Raw genomic sequence first — 24,266 nt, 5'->3', positions numbered from 1 at the left:
TGGTGACATCCTTGGGATGGCTGGGTTGCGACCCCAGGGCCCAGTGTCTCCCTAGTCCACTGGGCACCATTTTGACCAGGTCATTGAAACAGGATCTGAAATAAACGAAACATTCCCAAATTCCCCCTTCAATTTTTCCCTTGCAGCAGGCTTGCCCTTTCAGGCCTTTCTCCTCTCTCTCCCCACACACCCATTGGGAGGCCTCTCCTTTTCTCCTTTACCCCCTGGCCTCTTGTGGCTGCTCTCCCCTGTAAGCTTTCCTTTGCTGTTGTGAGTAGCTGAGAAGGGAAGGGGCTGAGAACTGGGGAAGGAGACCCAGAGGGACCAAACAAGTTCAGGGTGGCATGTGGTAGCACCACAGGTAAGGACATCTCAGTGGAGACCTGGCTCTTGTGTCCTGAATGCCCAGAAAGCCCATGAGAGGGCCAAGGGTGAGGACCGGCAGGTCTACATCATGCTCACAAGCACTGGACAGCTGCTCTGCCCTCTCTCTTAGGGTGTGTATGGAGGAAAGATGAGGAGCGGCCTCCTCTAGGCAAACACCGCCGGGTGAAGATCAGGCTGCATTTGCCTGCGGGGAGCCCAGTTCAGGGGTTACACACTGCTGTCCATGGAGGCTACAGGGGAAAGAGGCATGGGAAGGAGAGCAGATCTGCTTGGCGCCCTTCGCGTATCTGAAGGACCACACCAGTATTCAGGGCTGGTGGCGGCACTGAGTGTGCTCTGGGAACCAGCAGCAGCAGTAGCAGCAGCAGCAGCAGCAGCAGCGCGGGAAGCTTGCTGAAAATGTTGATTCTAGCCTCCAGTCTGAATTTTTTAGTCTGTATTTTAAGAAGATCCCAGGTGATTTGTAGATACTCTAAAAATTGGTAAGCATTGTTCCAGATAATCAGATTTTAACTAATTGTTCTATTCACAGATAAAACAGTACAGTCCAGGAATTTTATTTATTTTTTTTTAATTTTTATTTATTTTATGATAGTCACACACACAGAGAGAGAGAAAGAGAGGCAGAGACAGAGGCAGAGGGAGAAGCAGGCTCCATGCACCGGGAGCCCGACGTGGGATTCGATCCGGGGTCTCCAGAATCGCGCCCTGGGCCAAAGGCAGGCGCCAAACCGCTGCGCCACCCAGGGATCCCCAGTCCAGGAATTTTAAAGAGTTTTTCTTTTGCTATGGTCCCCAAGCTCTAAGGAAAACCAAATATATATACACACATCCCTAGCTTTTTATAAACTTCAAAGACAAAGATTTAGTATAGCATACTTTTAAGCTGAACTTTTATTTCCTCTCTTTGGAAGTTCAGCTTCTGATTTTGACCTTTGGGAAAAGTATAATGAGAATACCAGCAGAAGCATTTAATATCCTTAGTTCCAACATACTTACAACTCCAACCTGCACTCATTAGACAGTATTATTTCTTTTATAAATCCTAATGCACATTTTCTGAGAGCTGTCTTAAGTGTTTTAAAGTTTGCATTAATTTAATCCTGTGTGCCCTGTTGGAAGGGCACATTAATCACCCCTTATTACAGATGGGGAGACCATAGCATCAGGTCATTCAACTAAGTTACCCAAGGTCACAAGGCTCCCAACCAGATGGGCAGGATTGGAGCCCAGACATCTGGTGCCAGAGCTGGTGTGTTACTCTGACAGTAAGTGGCCTGGGCATGCTGGTCTCCCCAGCTAAGAGCAGGCGGCCTGAGCGCTGTGGGTCCTCTTTACAAAGCTTCGGTGATGCTGTCTGCTAAGGCACCCGACTAACCTCCAAAGGGCAGGGGCAGGGCAGTGATGCTGACAGGAAGAGTATAGTGTGTACACTTTCAAGCACCCTTTATTACTGATAACAAAATGGAGACTTTAAATATGGTATCGACCTGCATGTAGGTATCAAAGGTATGTGGCCCCTAAATGCCGTGACTTCAAGTGTCATGCAGCATAGTTGGTGAGCACGCTGCTCGTTCTGATGAAAGCACCAAGGAGATCATCTACCTCTTTCCTCAGACTATGGTGACGACTGCCTATGCGAATGGCAAGGATTCTTATTCCCAAAACCTTCAGTGTGTTTAAAATGTACTTTTACGGGGGTGGGGGGAACCTTCACATCTAAGTATCTTTTTAGTCTGCCCATCTTTAAAAAGTATACACAAAGGGATGCCTGGGTGGCTCAGCTGCTAAGCGTCTGCCTTCGGCTCAGGGTGTGATACTGAGTCCCGGGATTGAGTCCAACATCAGACTCCCTGCACGGTGCCTGCTTCTCCCTCTGCCTATGTCTCTGCCCACCCCCCCCCCCCGCCCCATCTCTCATGAATAAAAACTTAAAAAAAAAAAAAAGTATACACAGATGCTAGTCTTTTTGAGTTGCTTGGTATTCAGTGTTACTCAAGAACAGCCCTCCATATCAACTTATTTCCAGGTAACTTTTGGTCTCTTTTTAGGGAAATGATCAGAATTGAACCAAGGGACAGAGAAGGAAGACGCTGCCCGGTAACCTGTGCCCACAGCCATTCACCCAGAAGACACCAGCACCCAGTCTGCAGACAAAGCTATGCATTCCAGAGCAGAATACACTTGGTAAAAACAAAATAAGCCACTTGAAAATCTTACTATCCAAGATGGCCCGATTTAAGGGTCTGGGAGTTCGTGGAATGAGTCTAATTTGGCAACAGTATGGATTCTAAAATGCCTCATAAGGTTGCAGTGGTGACTGAAGGCCTTCCCACACTCCTCACACTCGTACGGCCTCTCCCCAGTGTGGCTTCTCAGGTGCTTGATGAGGAGTGTTCGCCTGCTAAAGCGCTTCCCGCACTGGCTACACGGATAGGGCTTCTCCCCTGTGTGGATGCGCAGGTGCTGGAAAAGCCCTGCGTTCTGACTGAAGGCCTTCCCACACTCGTGACACCGGTAGCGTTTCTCCCCAGTGTGTATCCTCTGATGCTGAACGAGGTATGAGCTCAGGCGGAAGGCTTTCCCACATGCCTCACACTCATAGGGCTTCTCCCCCGTGTGGATTCTCCTGTGTCTAATGAGACCATTGCTGGCACTGAAGGCCTTCCCGCACTCCTTACACTGATAGGGCTTCTCTCCGGTGTGGCTCCGCTGGTGTTCCATCAGGCCTGATCTCTGGCTGAAGGCTTTCCCACACTCCTCACACTCATATGGCTTCTCCCCCGTGTGGGTTCTCTGGTGCTGAATGAGGACCGAACTCTGAGTAAAGCCTTTCCCACACTCACTGCACCTGTGTCGTCTCTCTCCAGTGGCCTGTCCCCTCCACTCTTCTACTCTGCTCTCCTGCTTACAAATTTCTCCGTACTTAGAATCTAGAGGAGCATCTCTTTGGAGTCTGCCATTTCCAAAATGTTCCATTTCTTTCAAGACTTCTTCCTTCAATCCTGACTCCTGGCTTTCCGGTACAGTTTCACCACCTGGGATAATAAATGCACCAGATAATGTCATCCTTCTCCCTTTATAAAAGAGCACCAAGATGGGCACAGGAAGTCCCTATCAAAACACACATGTTCTCAGAATGCAAAACGGGCGGTGGGAAGTACAACAGGGATCAATGAGGATACTGAGACCAGAGCAGGGTGAGCAGCCCTGCTAACACGGCTGGAGGGTGAGGGGCCAGAAAGGTGTGCAAGCAGGCACTGATCTACCTGTTTTACCTGTATTAACTTACTAAATGTCCACACAATTCTAAGATTAAGGGACTGTGATTACATCCATCCTACAGTCACATAAACTGAAGGACAGGGAAGTTTACCTGACCGGCCTATTGTCAGAGCTACAGAGAAGTAGAAAGTTCTAACCCAGGCAAACTGACCCCAGAATCCACAGCCCTAACTATTATTCTCTGCAGAGCCACCAGAAACACCGAGTGGACCCCTCAAAATCCTTACCTTGTTCTCCAAATCTGTGGGGATCTAAAGATTCACCTTTGAACTGAGTCACCACAGACTGAAGCTGGATGGCTATCGATTCCTGCTTGGCCTTCAAACACACCACATCCTCTGAGAGCGCTCCAGAACGGCCATGTTCATCATCTGGGGCCTGGAGGCAGGTAAGTATATTTGGGATCATGAGAAGGGACACAGGAACCCAGGCTAATACTCACTGAAAGACATCAAATGGAAGCATATGGAACATTCTGTCGAGGAATGGCACAGGGAGAGGCCCAGAGGTTGATTTCACATGCACAAGCAGATGGGGAGATCAAGGGGGCCTGGTGTGTTTGTGCTGGTTTACAGTGTTTTTCCTAAGTTCTTGGATACTCCTTCCTTTAAAAGGTGGAGCCTAATTCCCCATCCTTGAGAGTGCACTGTACTTAGTGACTCATTTCCACAGAATAAAATACGTGGCAGAAGTGATGCTACAAATTTCAGAGACCAAGTCATAGAAAGCACCCTCATTCTCCTTCTCTGTCTCTCTAGAAGCTGGCTGATGCCAGAGGATACTCAATGAGGCCTAGGCAGAAATCCACATAGCAAAGAACTAAGCCTCCTGCCAAAGTTCTGAGGAACTGGTGCCCCTCCTAGCAACCATGGGAGGGAGCCATCCTGGAGGGGAATCCACCAGCCCCAGTCAAGCATTCAGATACTCTCCTGGGGCAGGCTCCTCACTGCACAGGGCTGAGACAGGCAATCACAAAGAAGCTTTGCACCCCAGAGCTACTCCTTGCCTCATTGTGTCTGGGTTCTGGGTAATGGGGATTAACAAGAGTTGTCCTGACTCACTGTGTATCCTCAGTTTCCCTCTCTACCTTGGGAGAGTGGATGAGATCACCCCAGCCTTGTAAGACTGGTAAAAAGGGAATCCATGTTAAAAAAAAATAATAATAATTTTTTTTTTTTCCACTGCAACCTCAGGAGAGATCCTCCTAAGTAATGTCCTAAATCCTGACTTACAGAAACCATGAGATAATATTTGGGTTTTTTAAGCCACTAAGGCTTGGGGCAGTTTGTTCAACAGCAGCTGAGAATTGGCTGCAGCCAGCCTGAGTCAGCAAACTTCACCCTTCATAGAACTCAGCGTCCGAGAGTCCACATTCCTCCTCTCACCTGGTTCTCAGGCTCACTAAGCTCCCTCTCCAGATCTTCAACCACAGCCACGGCCTGCTCCCCACTCTCGGGGTGCTGCTCCCGCACCCAGGCCTGGAGCTCCTCAGGCAGGATGATCAGGAACTGCTCCAGCACCAGCAGCTCCAGGATCTGCTCCTTGCTGTGGGTTTCCGGGCGCAGCCAGCGTCGGCACAGCTCCCGGAGCTGGGTGAGGGCCTCTCGGGGCCCAGGGGTCTCCTGGTAACAGAAGTGCCTAAAAAGTTGGCAGGAGACCTCCTGGCTAGAAAAGCTGTTCTCTCGAAGGTAGGTTTCCTGGTCCCAGATAGGGTCTTCCTCCACCTTCACAATAGTAAGTCCATCCTGTCCCTCTGTTGAAGCCATTCTGGGGTTAATTTGGAAGGTTCACTCCAGCCTGGGATGAAGGGGAGCCTCATTTAAGATTTCCTGAGATATTCTTTTTAAGAGGATACACCTGATGATGAAACATTATATATTCATGGAAATTAAAAAGTAGTGGGGGAAAAAGTGAAGTATAGGAACAATGAATATCATGCTATCATTTATGTTCATAAAAACGTATATAGGGTTTTACTAATATAGTCTAGAACCTGGAAAAAAGCATATGGCAGAATACATCACTTGTCTCGAGTCTTCACTCTTCCCCATAGCCACGTATTGCAGTGGCCTCCCACTGTGATTCTGTCCTCAAACATATGACTAGACTTGCCCAGTGGTACACCAGCAAATGTCACCCAGACAAAGGCTTGGGAAGTACTTGTGTGACTCAGCTAGCTGGCTTGCCCTTTCCCCCCACAACTGCAAGGAGGATCTGCTGGCTTCCAGATGAAAGAGGCCTGTGGGACCGGACCCGCCATCCCAACAGGACAGATGGACCCACCTGGTTCAGCTGACAGCCAGCCAACCCCCAGACATGTGCGTAAGCCAGGATGAGGTCTGCAGAACTACTTGGCGGACCCACAGCTCACTGCAGGTACACAAGCCAGCCCTGCCTGGATCAGGTGAACCCACAGATTCATGTACTAATTAAATGTTTACTGCCACAGGCCACCAGAATTTCATATCTGTTTGTACACCACATTATTATAGCAAAGAAAACCTGATGCCCAGGGCTGGCTACTAGGGAGGGAACTAGGTTAAGTGCAAACAAGAGAAGGGAAATTTACTTTTCACAGAATACTCTCTGTACTTCTTCTGACTTTTTTTTTTTTAATTTTTATTTATTTATGATAGTCACACACACACACACACAGAGAGGCAGAGACACAGGCAGAGGGAGAAGCAGGCTCCATGCACCAGGAGCCCGACGTGGGACTTGATCCCGGGTCTCCAGGATCGCGCCCTGGGCCAAAGGCAGGCGCCAAACCGCTGCGCCACCCAGGGATCCCTTCTTCTGACTTTTGTATTATTTGAAATTCTTACTGCAAGAAAACAAACGAATAGTAGTAATTGGAAAGCCTGGTAGACAAATTACAGTAGCATCAGGTAAAGAACCGAACACGTAAAACTAGTGATAAAATCAAATGATGAGGGATCCCTGGGTGGCGCAGCGGTTTGGCGCCTGCCTTTGGCCCAGGGCACGATCCTGGAGACCCGGGATCGAATCCCACATCGGGCTCCCGGTGCGTGGAGCCTGCTTCTCCCTCTGCCTGTGTCTCTGCCTCTCTCTCTCTCTCTCTCTCTCTCTCTCTGTGACTATCATAAATAAATAAAAATTTAAAAAAAATCAAATGATGAGTGCTATCACAGAGGATTCAACTAGATAACTAGAAAGCAAAGAGTAGAAAAAAAATAATTCTGACTGGGTATGGAGCACTGAAAGAATGTGGCTTACGAGCAAGTGGGTTTGAATTAGGTCTGAAAGAACAAATAGGAACTTGTTAGGCACGGACAGGGCACTGGGAGGGGGTTCAACATGACAGGCCAAGCAAACAACAGGACCTCAGCTATTTACAGGCACACTGTGCAGGGGTCTTGGAGGCTGACTGCCAGGCCACAGAGAATGGGTAGAAGGTGTGCGAAGAGGTCAGGATGGAAAGACACACTGCAGTAGAAAGCAGCCTTGAACTCTAGACTAAGATGTTTAGAGTTTAGTATATGGAAAACCAAGGGGCATTAAAGCTTTATTTCGTTGTCAGATCTGTATTTTAAAGAAAAACAGAGTATGATTCAGGAAGGAGATGGTAAGAGTATTTGTAGGGCTGTAGCACTTAAGTTGGGAGGTGGAATGGTGGTTACAAAGGCAGTTTACTTTCATGGTAGAATTTGAGTTTTATAGATTACTTCAGTCTTGTGTTAACAGAATTCTTAATGTCTGAGACAATTTAGAAGTTTTTCAGATATGCTTTATTGTGGGAATATGTATTTATATTCCATTCATGCAAATGCCATGTGCCTACCAGATGCGTGGTGTGGGGTGCCGAGGCCATAGCAGTGAGAGGAAAAACACATGGTCCTTGTCTTCACGGCATTTACAGTGGGACAGACATTAGTGCAATATTTACATAAAATTGTGATGAGAATATGGGAAGTTAACAAAGATTGTGGAGCTTACCCTTTGCCAATGTCCATGGCCAACAACTGCACTGTTTTTACTCCTTACTGCAGGATCTAGGTGTCAGGATTTTTGAGTCTTCAGTCCAGGAAGACTCTAAGTCTGAGAATCCCTAACTGTGACTTGGCATTGGGTTTCATTATTATTAAAAATGTGGTTTCCCATGGGATTAGATTTACAGGCAAAAACTGGTCTGTGATTATGGGGTTGCACCTGAATGCTACTGAGAAACCATGGAGCAGAACAAGCAGATTCCTCACATACCCAAGGCCTTGGGTGGGGCAGCCTCTCAATTTTCTGTGTTGCTCTCCCCACAATGCCTGGGCTTAGGATTTACCTCCTGGTCTTGTGCCACCGTGAACCCTGTCTTTACCTGTATGCCTAATACAGTGCTAGCCCACTGCAAGTGCTCTATGGATGTTTTCTGGATGAGTAAATCAATTCTCCCTTTTCATTTCATCAAGCTATAGCAAGGAAATGGAAAGGAAGAAGGACGGGGAAACAGAAACAGCCTCTTTCTATTCTCCCCAAGTCTCTGCCACACCCAGGATCTGTATGCATTATCCAGAGTTCCCAAACAGCCCTCCCATCTGTCTACACTCCCAACTACATCCCAACCTGCTACAGATCCCAAACACCTCTTATGACAAAATGCCTAAAAGATTTACAAGTCTAGATTTGCCACAAAATTATGGATGACTTGTCAATGTTTTATTTACCTGATTTATTCACTTACATGCCCGGATTCAATTATGCACAATTTGGCATTGTCTCATTTCCGAGGAGGAAGCAAGTACCTAATACACATCTGATGAACCAAATGGAATGAGTTCTTTAAAATCGTCTTTAGAGAAACAGTGCTGCGAAGTGAGTAACATTCAAATCATGTGGCCTCTCAAAAGTGGGAGTGACCAAAGCACTCCACTTTTAAGACTATTCTGATAATTATATAAGGTAATGCATACAAAAAGCTTAGCACAAAGCTTACCTGGCCCATAGCAACTGCTAAATAAAAATTACCTGGTATTATTAGCAAAGCAGTATTAATGAATTGAATATCCTCTTTTTTAGTTCGAATAAAATAAAACACTGAATTCATAGGCCAATATTTAGTAGATAGTTGAAAAACCTGGAAGAAATATTCAATAAAGGTCAGGACAAACTATGACCAGTGGTGACCTTCCAAATGTGTGCTGAAGCCCACCTCTAGATCCCGCGAAGCTTATAACCCTGAACATCCCAATGGCAGCTCAAAAGGAACAAATCAAAGACTGGATTCAGATTTCCAGAGTAACACAGCATAGCCAGTTATGCTTAATTACCAACTGGCTCCAAATATTAAAAGATGATATATAAAAAGAAAGAAAAAGAAATGGCCAGCCACAAACACAAGATAAAAATCAGCCAGGGACAGCCTAGAATTCAACTCCCAGGGATTAAAGACTCAGAGTGGTGTGTGTCAGACTATAGGCATTCAGGCTAACTTTCTGATGCTGACTCAGCCTACAGCTTTATCAGAAGTTACAGGCCCAGGGGCCAACGGACAGGACCAGCCTCATTTGCAGTAATGAAGCCCAGAAGCTGATGGCCCCATACTAGGTCTGCACACCCTAATAATTGCTGGGGACAGCAACACGAAAGCACTAGATGTAAGACCCAAGAAGGGTCTTAGATGTAACCTACCATGCTCAGCAGATAGCACTACATCTAAGTGAGAGAAATCTACATCAGTTCTCCACTCAAAAGAAATTCCAAAACATGTAAAACTCTAACCCTAAGAAAAACAATCAACAGTTAAAATAGTAATTCTCGGGATCCCTGGGTGGCGCAGTGGTTTGGCGCCTGCCTTTGGCCCAGGGCGCGATCCTGGAGACCCGGGATCGAATCCCATGTCAGTCTCCCGGTGCATGGAGCCTGCTTCTCCCTCTGCCTGTGTCTCTGCCCCACCCCCCTCTGTGACTATCATAAATAAATAAAAAAAATTAAAAAAAAAATAAAATAGTAATTCTCTTGGAATGAAATTTATTCTATAGTCCAAGAAATTTTTAAAGAGATTTTGAGGGGATTCCTGGGTGGCGCAGCAGTTTGGCGCCTGCCTTTGGCCCAGGGCACGATCCTGGAGACCCGGGATCGAATCCCACGTCGGGCTCCCAGTGCATGGAGCCTGCTTCTCCCTCTGCCTGTGTCTCTGCCTCTCTCTCTCTCTGTGTGACTATCATAAATAAATTTTTTAAAAAAAGTGATTTTGAGAAATACAGTGAAACCAAAACAGGTAAAATGTAGTTATCAGGTAGATATAAAAAAGAATTAGAAACTTTTAAAACAAAAACAAAAAACCTTTAACACTGAAAATACATTAGAAGATAACAGAAAGAATACATTTGAAGAAAAAACAGTGATTTTTTAACTGTTTAGTATTTGACAACACTAGACTTCACTCTGAATGCAGCAAGAGATGAAAATTACAGAGCAATTAATATGAAAGGGCCTATGTTGAGAGAATATGACTTTAATATAGGAGGCTCAAGAGAGAAGAATGTGGTGAATGGCTGAGAAATAAATCACTGAGAATAAAACAAAATTTTCCAGAAATGAAGGCATGACTTCTCGGATCAGGAGTACACATGGAGACAGAATACAGTGAAGCCACAGCCTACTGAGAACAAGAGACAGCCTTAAAAGCTGCCTGAGAAACAGAGCCAGATACCCCCTAAGGGCACAGCAAACCACTCAGGAGAACTGGATGGAGTCCTGAATGCAATTGGGGTGGGAAAAAGTACTGTCAACACAGAATCTGCCCCCAGCCAAAGAGAAGTAAACAGTGGGAGCAAAATAAAGTCATATGCTACCCAGAGACCCCCTCCTAAAAGTCAAGGATGCAGTTTAGCAAACAAAAGTGAACTCAGAGAGAAGGTGTAAAATAGAAGAAATAACAGAACCCTAAGAACCAACAAAATATGACAAGAAGTTGAAATGATTATGGTAAAAAGTCTCTATTCAGTCATATATAAAATGCTCCATGTTCAAGGTTGCTTACTGAAGCGCTGCTTTGTGACAGAAAAGACTGGGAACAACATGAATGGTGGCCAGTACAGGGCTGCTTAGACAGATTATAGTCATCAGTGTATTGGATTATGATGCAGTCTTAAAACTGAGAAAATAATAAATAAATAAATAAATAAATAAATAAATAAATAAATAAATAAATAAATAAAACTGAGAAAGTTCTTTATGTACAGATACGAAAGGACTGCCAAAATACTGCCAAAACACAGTTAAGTGAAAAGAGCTAGGTGAAGAAGGAGTATGATTAACATGCTATTAGTTGTATATAAAAAAAAGAATACATTTGAATTCCCTGGTCTTTGGGGATGGAAAAAGAGTAATTGGGGCAGGGAAGATGTGCAATTTTTCAAAGGATAGACTTTGTCACATTTTTTTTTACATAAGAATGTTTTATGACACAAAAGGAGAAGGATATGAAATTAAAATCTAATGTATAATGACAAGATGTGGTGGATGTGCAGCTCAGTAAAATGTTACAGTGTGTTAAGGCCCTTGTCAGGAGAATAGAAATACTGAAGAATGATGCACTTAATGTAAAAAACTCTTAAAGTAAATACACCTCTCATAATTTAAAGGTAAATCGCAAGCATATGGAACAAATGGAATGCTTAAATATGAATGCTGATAGTTCAGTATATGCAAACACATTGGAAAATTCTTTAGAATTACCTACTAAAGGGATCCCTGGGTGGCGCAGCGGTTTAGCGCCTGCCTTTGGCCCAGAGTGCGATCCTGGAGACCCAGGATCGAATCCCACATCGGGCTCCGGGTGCATGGAGCCTGCTTCTCCCTCTGCCTGTGTCTCTGCCTCTCTCTCTCTCTCTCTGTGTGTGACTATCATAAATAAATAAAAATTAAAAAAAAAACTTAAAAAAAAAAAGAATTACCTACTAAAGCTTTAGAATGAAAAAAAAAAAAAAAGTACCCTCCTTCTAAGAAAAGACTGCTTGGTCTGTACCCATGGTGTCAAGTCACCCAGATCTGGTTTATTCAATCACTCAACAATTCACTTCAGAGAACATGTTTCTGCAAGTCAATCAATTCATGACAATCCATAGCTTTTGAAAATCAGCCAATTCAGAATAACTCACTCCAATAAATACATCTGAGGAGTGCCAACTAATTGACAATAGTCTGTTCCATGAAATCGTGCTTCCACAGATGGTATCAGCCCACCTAACCCCAGCAATATTGAACTGCATGCTTCACAAGATCAGCAATCTCCTCTGCACCCAGTCAGCATACGTCTTCAGCTCTGTATCTCAGATACTGAGGGACAGTGCCGTCATTCTTTAACAGGTGGCACACAGGTGTACACTACGACTGAGTAATTCCACTCCTGGATACAGTTCCTATAGAAATGAGAGTTTACTCCACTAAAAGCTAAATACATGTTCAGAGCAGCTTTATTCATAATAGTTCCAAACTAAAAACAACCCCAAAGTCCATCAACTGTAAAATGAATATATTATTGTAGTAGGCAGAATTCAAAGATGGACTCATGATCTCTGTCTTCTAGTATTTCTCTTCTCATTGTTGGTTTATATGGCAAAAGGTATAATTAAGATGAAAGTTTTAGAGCAGGCAGTAAGTCTCTAACAGGATGCCTGGAGGGCCCTGTTGGGAAGGTCAGAGACTTGTCCTGGCAGCACTCCAAAACAAAGCCACAGGAAGCCAATCAAAGCAGCACAAAACCCTACTTCCAAGAAATCCCTGCCCCAAACAGTGAATATTCCATTCCCTTATTGACAACTGTCAATAAAAGAAACCCAAATAAATAGCAGTGGCCAGCAATGCATTGGCACTCACCTGCTCACTCACTGGAACTCACCTGCGCTCACATCTTGAGGATGTATCATTACTGTGCTGTGTCTGTCCTTGAATTCTTCATGTGACAAAACCAAGAACCTTTCGGATGGGCTAGGTCAAAGCCTCAGGGCCTGGGGTCTCCTAAATTCACCCAGCAACATAATTAAGGCTACTAATTAGTTGATCTTATGGATGGGGAGACACCAGCTGATCTCTGGGTAGGGCTAAACGACCTACATGAGCTCTTTAAAAGTAGAGTAGTCCCTGGCTGGTAGCAGAAGATGTCAAACGAAGCTCTGAGGAGGATTTGAGGCTCATTTCCTGGCTTGTCAGTGGAGGGAAACCAGTGTAAAGAAATGCCGGCAACCTCTAGAAGCTGAGGTCAGTCTCCTGCTGGCAGCCAGCAAGCAGGGGGGACCTCAGTTCTACCAGGAACTTCAGTCCTACAACCACAAGAAACTGAATTTTGGCAACTGTTTAAGACTCTAGTATTTTTTAAATATACTGCATAAATTTGGGGCTGTTTATATTACACCAAGGTTTCCTATTTGATTTCTTCTGATATCCTGATTCCTGTTTGTGTTCTAGATAGATGTTATTGCCATTTATTCACTCATTTTACTCAACAATTGTTTCCCAAGCACCTACAACATTCCAGGCCACTTTGTGAGGCGCTAGAGATACAACTGTGAAAAACACAGAATCTCTGTTCTGCTGGAGCTTACGTTCCAAGAGGAAAGACAAACCAAGAGTAACATTAACAACGACAAAAGTGGGTAAGGAGCTAAGCAAATGAAATAAGAACTAGGTGATATAAGTACTATAAGGAAAACCAATGTGACACCGAGTTATCAAATAAATGGAAGGCCTATTAAGATAGGGTGGTGGGAGGTGAGATAAACATCTAAGTGGAGCCCTTAAGAGAGAAAAGGAGTGAGCCATGCAAAGAGCAGAAGTCAGGGACAGGAAGAGCAGCTGATACTGTTCAAAGGCCAACCGCCCCCGCGCATGGCCGCTCTCAGACACCCCCAGTGGGGGGTCCCTCCCACGGGACTCCCACTCGGCCCCGACTTCAGAAGGCGTCCCGGGCCCCTACGCCAAGGCGCGGACCTTCCATTTCCCGGAGTAAGGGGCCCAGGGCCGAGACCCACCTTCGGACCAGGGAAACTTAAGGGCCGCCGCGAGCGGCAGACCCCCAACAGCTGAGCGGCCACGAAGGCCGGAAGTGCGTCAGCAGCCTGAGCCCAGTCGCCTTCCGGGAGCTTTCCTGTCCTCTCTAGGACCTCAGAGGTCCCTGCGTCTCGGTGGCCACCTCCCCGCCCAGCTCCGGCTCCGCTGCGGGACGACCAGCCCTCGGGGTCAGGCGGCCTCGGGAATGCAGCAGTTCCTCTAATTCTAGTGCTTGCCCCCCGGGGCTTCCTTGGTGTTGGCAGCACTAGAGGAGAGGTTGTAGAGGTTGTAGGGGTGACAGTACGGGGCACTTTGTTGTGATTGTCTCTGGATTCTCGGAGTCGAGGAGACGTGGGCAGGTGAACAAGTAACTTCATAAAGCGGATGTGAACGTGAAATGAAATAAAGGTTTATAAGTCGATTAGGCTGTAGTTACCGCTGTGCAATTAGGACACAGGTACCAGTACTAAGCCTAACTGGTGGCCGAGGAGAGCTAGCGGACCTCTCGGGGTAACCCGAAGAGCGGGGGCGGGGGTGGGGGAATAAGGGGAGGAGCTCGAGAAGCATCGGAGGCCCAGGGAGGAGCCTGGGGAGCATCGGGGGAGGACCGAGGGAGGACCGTGGGGAGGATGGAGGGGCAAGGACCAGGGAGGAGCGTGCAGGGAGCATCGGAGAAGGATGGGGAGGAGCACAGGGAGCATCAGAGGACCGAGGAGGAGCGGGGGGGGGGGCATCGGAGGAGGACCAGGGGAGGAGCGCGTGGGGGAGGAACAGGGGGCATGCCAGGATTGCAGATGGCACAACGTGGGAGTGTGGGAGGCTCTGTTGCAGCCAGAACACAGCACTGGGGCATCCATGAAGCTAGAGGGAGTGGGATGGGACTCCTTCCCGACCCTCACAGGAGTTCAGTTATGAGAGCATTTGCACTTGGACACATTGCAGAGGCCGCAGTGGGAGGATGGGAAGAGCCTGAGATGACAGGCAGGGGGACCAGTTAGGGGACTACTTCCAAATCCTGAAGCAAAGCAGAAGTGGGAGAAGGGGACAGATAATATGCGTTAAGTTGAACTGACCTATTCATTTATTTTCCCACAAACTCCAGCTGAATGCATTCTCTGTGCTAAGGGTTTTCTCTAGGTACTGGAAATAATAATGAATACAAGGTCCTCACCCTTATGAAGTTTATAATAGAGAAGTAAAGACAGTGGGAAATCCAGTTTATACAATTTGGGTGAAACATAGGTTTGAAAATAGAGATTTTGAGGGGGGAAGTCACATCACTTAATAAACCTTAAAGTCTTACATCACAAACACAGATCAGAAAAAAAATTTAAATATTTTAATTTACTACCTGATGCATCTCTGTAATATTTTCCCTAAATTGTTGGCTTTATATTCTTGAAATATCTCTTTATATGCTAATTTTGTCGTTTAAAATTTTCTACATGGGCAGCCTGGGTGGCTCAGCGTTTAGCACTGCCTTCAGCCCAGGGTGTGGTTCTGGAGACCTGGGGTCCAGTCTCACATCAGGCTCCATGCATGGATGGAGGCTGTTTCTCCCTGTGTCTGTGCCTCTCTCTCTCTCATGAATAAATAAATTAAATCTTTAAAAAATAAAAAGTAAAAAAAAGTAAAATTTTCTACAAAGAATACAAAGATAATGTAGTCTTTCCTTTAGCATGGCTGATCAAAAACTATTATTTATTTGGAGAGAGGGAGAGAGAGCACACATGTGAATGGGAGTTGGAGATGGGGCAGAGGGAAAAGGAGAATCTTAAGCAGGCTCCATGCTCAGTAGGGCTCAGTCTCACCACCCTGAGATTATGATCTGAGCTGAAATCAAGTGTTGGCCACTTAACTGACTGAGCCACCCAGGCGCCCCTGATCAACGTTTTTTTTTTTAAGATTTATTTATTTATTTATTTATTTATTTATTTATTTATTTATTTATGATACACACACAGAAAGAGAGGCAGAGACACAGGCAGAGGGAGAAGCAGGCTCCATGCCCGGAGCCTGACACGGGACTCCATCCCAGGACTCCAGGATCCCGCCCTGGGCCAAAAGCAGGCGCCAAACCGCTGAGCCACCCAGGGATCCCCTCTGATCAACATTTTAAATGCAACATTTTAAATTGTTAATATTTGCATATCAACAGGCACCTGCAGGCACCAATTGATTAAGAATTCAATAACTGAAATGAAAAACACATTAGAGGGAATAAATAGAGGAAGAAGAGGAATGGATCAGTGTTCTGGAGGACAGAGTAATAGAAAGCAATCAAGATGAGTAGAAGAGAGAAAAAATAATTAGAAATGAAAAGAGAGGAGCACCTGGGTGGCTCAGTGGTAGAGTATCTGCCTTTGGCTCCGGTTGTGATCTCAGAGTCCTGAGATCAAGTCCCACATCAGGATCCCTGTGGGAGCCTACCTCTCCCCCTGCCTATGTGTCTCTGGCTCTCTCTGTGTGTCTCTCATGAATGAATAAATAAAATCTTAAAAAATAATAAATGAAAATAGACTAAGGGAACTCAGCAACATTGTCAAGCATAATAACAATCACATTATAAGGATAAAAAAAAAGAAGAGAGAAAAGGGGACAGAAAGTTTATTTGAAGAAATAATAGCTGAAAACTTCTTAAATCTAGGGAAGGAAACAGACATTCAGAGCCAGGAGGCACATAAAGTTCCCAAGAAAATCAACCCAAGGAGGATCACACCAAGACATACAGTAAGTAAAATGACAAAAAGTCATGATAAAGAATTTTGAAAGCAGCAAGATAAAAGAAAACAATTACATACAAGGGAACCCCCATAAGATTATCAGCTGATTTTGTTAGTAGAAACTTTGCAGGTCAGAAGGGACTGTCATAATATATTCAAAATGCTGAAAGAAAGAGACCTGCGACCCAGAATATTCTATCCAGAGAGGCTCTTGTTCAGAACGGAAGGAGAGATAAAGTTTCCCAGACAACAAAAGGTAAAGGAACTCATGACCACTAAACTAGTCTTACAAGAAATGTTAAAGGGATTCTTTCAGGGAAAAGGAAAGACCACAGCAAGAGTAAGAAAAATAGGAAGCACAAAAGCAGTAGAATTAAGCATATTTATAAAAATCAGTCAAGGGATTCACAAAATAAAAGAACATAGAGTATGACACAGTATATCTAAAATATGGTGGAGAAAGGAGTAAAAATGTAGTCCTTTTAGATTGAGTTCAATTTTAAGTGATCACTAACTAAATATAGACTGCTATATGCATAAGATGTTATATATAAAACTAACGGTTACCACATACCATAAATTGAAAGAAAATGATAGCAGTTATGCAAAAAATAAAGATAAAAGGAAATCCATGCATATCAATAAACAAAGCTAGCAAACCATGAGAGGAGAGAGCAAGAGAAGAAAACAAGAACTACACAAACAACTACAAAACTAGTAACAAAATGCCAATAAGTACATACCTATCAGTAATTACCAGGGGGTGTCTGGGTGACTCAGTTAGTTTAATGTCTGCCTTCGCTCAGGTCATGATCCTAGAGTCCTGGGATCAAGCCCCATGTTGGGCTCTGTGCTGAGGGAGCCTGTTTCTCCCTCTCCTTGCCCCCTGCTCTCTCACTCTCTCTCAAATAAATAAATAAATAAATATTTTAAAAAACAATTACTTGGAATGTGAATGGGCTAAATGCTCCAAAGACATAGGGTGACAGAGTGGAGAAAAAAGCAAGGCTTATATGCTGCCCACAGGAGACTCACTTCAGATCTAAAATCACATGCAGATTGAAAGTGAAGGGATGGAAAAGCATTTCTCCTGCATGTAGAGGTGCAAAGAAAGCAGGGTAGCAATACCTATATGGGACAAAATAGTGCTTAAAACAAAGACAGAGCAAAAAAATAAAAATAAAAATAAAAAAACAAAGACAGTAACGAGACAAACAAGGCCACTATATCATAGGGAAAAATTGAACAAGAAAATATAACAATTGTAAATATTTATTTTTAAAAAAAAATTTTTTTTTTAATTTTTATTTATTCATGATAGTCAGAGAGAGAGAGAGAGAGAGAGAGAGGCAGAGACACAGGCAGAGGGAGAAGCAGGCTCCATGCACTGGGAGCCCGACGTGGGACTCGATCCCGGGTCTCCAGGATCGCGCCCTGGGCCAAAGGCAGGCGCCAAACCGCTGCGCCACCCAGGGATCCCAACAATTGTAAATATTTATGCACCCAACATGGGAGCACCCACCTACATAAAACAGTTAATAACAAACATAATGGAACTGATAGTAATACAATAACAGAAGGGGACTTTAACATCCCATTTACATCACAGACAACTCATCCAAAACAGAAAATCAAAAAGAACACTGGCTTTGAGTGACACATTGGACCAGATACATCTGACAGATATATTCAGAATATTTCATCCTGGGCAGCCTGGGTGGCTCAGTGGTTTAGCATCGCCTTCAGCCCAGGGCATGATCCTGGAGACCTGGGGTCGAGTCCCACATCAGGCTCCCTGCATGGAGCCTGCTTCTCCCTCTGCCTGTGTCTCTGCCTATCTCTCTCTCCTCTCTGTGTATTCTCATGAATAAATAAATAAAATCTTTTTTTTAAAAAAAGAATATTTCATCCTAAAACTAGAATACACATTCTTTTCATGGAACATTCTCCAGAACAGATTATATGTTAGGCTACAAAACAAGTCTCAATAACTTAAAAAAACTGAAGTCATATCATAAATCTTTTATTATCACAATGCTATTAAACTAGAAATCAACCAAAAGAAAAAAATCTGGAAAGAATACAAATACATGGAGAATACAAATACATGGAGGTTAAAGAATACAAATACATGCTATTAAACACTGAATAGTTGACCTAGAAATCAAAGAGGAAATCAAAAAATACATAGAAATGAAAATAAAAACATAACAGTCTAAAATATTAGGAGCAACAATAGCTCTACTAAGAAGGAAGTTTATGACAATACAAGCTTACCTCAAGAAACAAGAAAAATCTCAAGTAAACAACTTAACCTTACACCTAAAGGAACTAGAAAAAGAAGAACAAAAACCACAAAACCAATAGAAGAAAGGGAATAATAAAGATTAGAGCAGAAATAAATCATATAGAAACTAAGAAAACAAGAGAACGGATAAATGAAACCAGAAACAACAGAATGGATAAATGAAACCAGATCTTTGAAAAGGTCAACAAAATTGAAAAACCTTTAGCCACACGCATCAAAGAGAGAGACAGAAAGGACTCAAAATCAGAAATGAAAGAGAAGAAATAACAAATGACATCTCAGAAATAAAAATGATAAGAGAATGTTATGAAAAGTTATATGCCAACAAATTGGACAACCTAGAAGAAACAGATTAATTCCTAAAAATAGATAACCTCCCCAAACTGAATCGGGAACAAATAGAAAATTTAAACAGGTCAATTACCAGCAATGAAATGAAGTGAGTAACCAAACAATTCCCAACAGAAAAAAAAAGGTCCTGGACTGGGGGCCCCTGGGTGGCTCAGTCAGTCACACATTTAACTTCTGATTTTGGCTCAGATCATGATCTCAGGGTCGTGAGATCAGACTCCATGCTGATTGTGGATCCTGCTTGGGATTTTTCTCTCTCCTTCATTCTTTCTGCTCCCCGCCCCCGCCCCCCACTTACATATACATACACACACACTCTCTCTCTCTCAAAAAAAAAAAAAAAAAGTCCAGGACCAGATGGCTTCTCAGTTGAATTCTACTAAACACTTAATGAAGAGTTAACATCTAGGAGCCCATGGGTGGCTCAGTCAGTTAAGCATCTGCCTTCAGCTCAGGTTATGATCCCAGGGTCCTGAGATTGAGCCCCATGTCCATGTCCCCTGCTTAGTGGGAAGTCTGCGTCTCCTTCTCCCTCTGCCCCTCCCCCTGCTCATGTGTTCTTGCTCTCTTTCAAATAAATAAATAAAATCTTTAAAAAATAATAAAAAAAATTAATACTATGAGGTCAGCATTACCCTGATACCAAAAACAGATAAAAACACTACCAAAAAAGGAGAACTACAGACCAACATCTCTGATGAACACAGATGCCAACAAAATATTAGCAAGCCAAATCCAATGATACACTGAAAAAAATCATATATGACAATCAAGTGGGATTTATTCCTGGGGTGCAATATCTGCAAACCAATCAATATATGTCACATCAACAAAACAAACAAATAAAAATCACATGATCATTTCAATAAATGCAAGAAAACTATTAGACAAAGTACAGTCCATTCATGATATAAACCTTTAAGTACATTTAGAGGGAACATACCTCAACATAATAAAGGCTGTATATGAAAAACCCACAGCTAATATCATCCTCAATGGGGAAAAAACTGAGATCTTTTCCCATAAGGTCAGGAAGAAGAAAAAGATGTCCACTCTCACCACCTTTATTCAACATAGTACTGGAAGTCCTAACCACAACAATCAGGCAAGAAAAAGGAATAAAAAGCATCCAAATTGGTAAGAAGCATAACTTCTAATATTTGCAGATGACATGATGCTACACAGAGAAAACCCTAAAGACTCCTCAAAAAAACTGCTAGACCTGATAAATTCAGTGAAGTTGTAGGATACAAAATCAATATACAAAGATCTGTTGCATTTCTACACTAATCCTTAAGCAGTAGAAAAAAGAAATTAAGAAAACAATCTCACTTACAATTGCACCAAAACCAATAAAATACCTAGAAATAAACTTAACAAAGGAGGTGAAAGACCTAGAACAAATAATGCTAAAATTTGTATAGAAGACCCTGAATAGCCAAAGAAAGAGGAAAAGGAACAAAACTGGAGGCATCACAATTCCAGTTTTTGGGATATAATACAAAACTGTAGTGATGAAAACAATATGGTACTGGCACAAAAATAGACAGATCATTGGAACAGAATAGAGGGCCCAGAAATAAACCCACGATTATATGGTCTACTAATCTTCAACAAAAGAGGCAAGAATATGCAATGAGAAAAAGTCTCTTCAACAAATGGTGTAGGGAAACTGGATAGCTACATGCAAAGAATGAAACTGGACCACTTTCTTTCACTATACACAAAAATAAACTCAAAGTGGATAAAAGACTTACATAAGAATCCTGAAACCATAAAATTCCTAGAAAAGGGCATAGGCAGTAATTCCTTTGATATTGGATGTAGTAATATTTTTCTAGATATGTCTCATGAGGCAAGGGAAACAAAAGCAAAAATGAACTATTGGAACTTCATCAAGATAAAAAGCTTCTGCACAACAAGGAAACAATCAACAAAACTAAAAGGCAATCTATAGAATGAGAGAAGACATTTGCAAATGCCATATCCAACAAAAGGTTAGTTTCCAAAATATATAAAGGACTTATAAAACTCAACACTTAATAAAACAAATAATCCATTTTAAAAATGAGCAAAAGGAACACCTGAGTGGCTCAGTTGGTTGAGTCTCGACTCTTGGTTTTGGTTCAGGTCCATGATCTCATGGGTCAGTGTTGAGCCCTATGTGGGGCTCCATGCTCAGTGAGGAGTCTGCTGGAGATTCTCTCCTCCTCCCCCTCCCACCAAAAGCGCTCACACTCTCTCTTTCAAATAAATAAATAAATCTCAAAAAATAAATTAAAAATGGGCATTAGACATGAATGGACATTTCTCCAAAGAAGACATACACATGACCAACAAACACATAAAAAGATGTTTAACATCACTCATCATCAGGGAAATACAAATCAAAACTACAATGAGATATCACCTCATACCTGTTAGAATGACTAAACTCAAAAACCTAAGAAACAACAGATGTTGGCGAGGATGTGGAGAAAAAGGAACCCTTGTGAACTGTTGGTAGGAATGTAAATTGACAGTCACTGTGGAAAACAGTATGGGGCTCCTTGAAAAATTAAAAATAGAATTACTATATAATCTTTAATTCCATTACTGAGTATTTACCCAAAGAAAATGAAAACACTACTTGAAAAAGATATATACACCCCTATGTTTATAGCAGCATTGTTAACAACAGTCAATATACGGAAGCAGCTCAAGTGTCCATTGATAGATGAATGGATAATGAAAAAGTGGTATTTATATACAATAGAATATTACTCAGCCATAACATAGAAGGAAATATTGCCATTTTGCAATGATATGGATGGATCTAGAGGGCATAATATTATTTTCTTTACTTAATGACTTTTTTAAAAATAAATTTAAAAAAATAAAAATAAAAATAATATTTATTTATTTATTTATTTATTTATTTATTTATTTATTTATGATAGTCACACAGAGAGAGAGAGAGGCAGAGACACAGGCAGAGGGAGGAGCAGGCTCCATGCAGGGAGCCTGATGTGGGACTCGATTCCAGTTTTCCAGGATCACACCCTGGGCCAAAGGCAGCGCTAAACCACTGAGCCACCTGGGCTGCCCGACTTTTTATTTTTAATATTTAATTTGGAAATAATTTCAATAAAACTTACAAAAAGTTGGAAAACTAAAAATAGTACACGAAACATCCAAATACCTTTTACTTAGATTTTCCTGTTATTAACATTTTACCCATATTTGCGTTTAACTTACATAACATGTGGCTTGTCCCTAAACACTTTGGTGTATATGTCCAAAGAATAGAGAGATCTCTCATATAACTATAATATAATTGTCATCTTCACAGGTTTACACTAATACAATACTTCTTAAAATTTATTCTAATATTCATATTTTAATTTCATCAGTTGACCTAATAATATTCCTTGTAGCATTATCCCCCTTCTGGTAAATAATCCACTCTAGGGGCAGATACCGCAATTAGTTGCCTCTTTTAATCTGGAATATTGCCACAGTCTTTCTTTGCCTTTTGTGACACTGGCATTAAAAGTTTATTTCTCATTTACATCACATGTCTAAAACAGCCTGGGCCACCGTCCTCCATCTTGTAGCTATGTCCTCTGGAATCTATATTCCCTGAGCCCTCCATAGTGAGCATGGAGAGAGGGTGCTCTGGATGAAAGTGATATATCACTTCCATGCATGTGGCTTTGGTGACAATCACATAGTACTACCAAATGCAAGGGGCTGAGAAATGTAGAAATGTAGATAGATGAGTAAGGGTAGAGGGTATAATGTTCAGTGAAATAAGTCAGTCAGAGCAACACAAGTACCATGTGATTTCACACTGATATGTGGAATTTAAGAAACAAAATAAATAATCAAAGGAAAAAAGGAGACAAAAAAAACACACTCAAAAATAGAGAACAGGACAGCCCCGGTGCAATGGTTTAGCGCCGCCTGCAGCCCAGGGCGTGATCCTGGAGACCCTGGATGGAATCCCAGGTCGGGCTCTCTGCATGGAGCCTGCTTCTCCCTCTGCCTGTGTCTCTGCCTCTCTCTCTGTGTGTCTCTATGAATAAATAAATAAAATCTTTAAAAAAATAGAGAACAAAGGTGAGCAGGGGGATGGGTGAAGTAAGTGAAGGGGATTAAGGATACATTTACTGTGATGAGCACAAAATAATGTATAGAATTGTTAAGTTACTACATCATACAGCTGAAACTACTATAACACTGTACAGTAATCATACTGGCGTTAAACAAGTAAAAACAATGGAGACCTAAAATGTACATGGAACATTCTCAAAGACAGACTTATGATATGTCATAAAACAAGCCCCAGTAACATTCAAATTTACTGAAATCATATAGAGTATGTTCTCCAACCACACTGGAATGAAATTAGAGATCAATTAACCAAAGGAAATTTGGGAAAGTCACATATATTTGGAAATTCACATATATTTGGAAATTAGACAACACACTCCTAAGTAACCAATGAGTCAAAGAAGAAGCTTCAAGGAAAATTAGAAAAAACCTTGAGATGACTGATAACAAAATGACAGCATACCAAAATGTATGGGATGTAGTGAAAGCCATACTTAGTGGGAAATTTATAGCTGTAAACACCTGTATCAAAAAAGAAAGATCTCAATCAATAGCCTATCTTCTCACCATAAGAAACTAGATAAAGGAGAACAAACTAAACTCAAAGCAAGTAGAATGAAGGAACACAATGGGTACCCCTAAAAGGATTTGCATTTGCCTCTGTCAGTTAAGTAGAGGAATGTTTTAAACTGAATTCATGATTTGAGACTTTTCAGCCCATCTTGGTTTTGTGAATTTGTAATGACAATCTGTGCAATAGTAGGTTTGCAGTTATAATTCTCAGGCACTATTGTGTTCTGTTCTGTTTATGCCAAGGCAACTTCCTGTACAGTCAGCTAAAGGTAGATATAGATAGGAGTAGGATTACTTTTGGTTCACCATGGCCACTACCCTACAGAAGCTGGGTTTATCAAAGGCAGATTTCTCATCAGATGCTCACCTTAGGTAGGTCTGAGGCTTTGTTTTATGCTTTCTTTTTTTTTTTTTTAAAAAAGATTTTATTTATTTATTCACGAGAGACACACAGAGAGAGGCAGAAACATAGGAAGAGAGAAAAACAGACTCCATTCTGGGAACCCAATGCAGGACTTGATCCCAGGACCTGGGATCACGAC

General features: G+C 42.5%; 1 protein-coding gene across 8 annotated transcripts; it reads right to left on the bottom strand.

The window, feature by feature from the left end:
- Nucleotides 1-2,285: 2,285 nt before the first annotated feature.
- ZSCAN31 (zinc finger and SCAN domain containing 31) lies at nt 2,286-13,723 on the bottom strand. Of its 8 annotated transcripts, none has more exons than XM_055323002.1 (5): nt 13,656-13,723; nt 12,527-12,645; nt 5,058-5,529; nt 3,900-4,050; nt 2,286-3,425 (listed from the first exon to the last, which is right to left on the bottom strand). In XM_055323002.1, exons 3-5 carry the CDS (start codon nt 5,436-5,438, stop codon nt 2,626-2,628), a joined length of 1,332 nt encoding a protein of 443 aa, XP_055178977.1. In that variant the 5' UTR covers nt 5,439-5,529; nt 12,527-12,645; nt 13,656-13,723; the 3' UTR covers nt 2,286-2,625. The 8 variants fall into 8 exon arrangements, with proteins under 8 accessions (XP_055178977.1, XP_055178971.1, XP_055178976.1 ...); XM_055322996.1 differs by having other exon boundaries at nt 12,527-12,947; nt 13,656-13,716; XM_055323001.1 differs by lacking the exon at nt 13,656-13,723 and adding an exon at nt 12,742-12,947.
- Between the last annotated feature and the right edge of the window lie 10,543 nt (nt 13,724-24,266).

The sequence above is a fragment of the Nyctereutes procyonoides genome, unplaced genomic scaffold (genome assembly GCF_905146905.1).
Source record: "Nyctereutes procyonoides isolate TBG_1078 unplaced genomic scaffold, NYPRO_anot_genome, whole genome shotgun sequence".
NCBI lineage: Eukaryota > Metazoa > Chordata > Mammalia > Carnivora > Canidae > Nyctereutes > Nyctereutes procyonoides.
The sequence above is the reverse complement of the archived record's forward strand: the minus strand, read 5'-3'. Positions and strand labels throughout refer to the sequence as shown.

Excerpts from the sequence above, each read along its gene's own strand:
- ZSCAN31 (XM_055323002.1), bottom strand. The coding sequence starts at position 5,438 with ATGGCTTCAACAGAGGGACAGGATGGACTTACTATTGTGAAGGTGGAG. Across the intron at positions 4,051-5,057 it reads TTAGTGAGCCTGAGAACCAG|GCCCCAGATGATGAACATGG; the intron begins GTGAGAGGAGGA and ends ACCTGCCTCCAG. Across the intron at positions 3,426-3,899 it reads CCACAGATTTGGAGAACAAG|GTGGTGAAACTGTACCGGAA; the intron begins GTAAGGATTTTG and ends TTATTATCCCAG.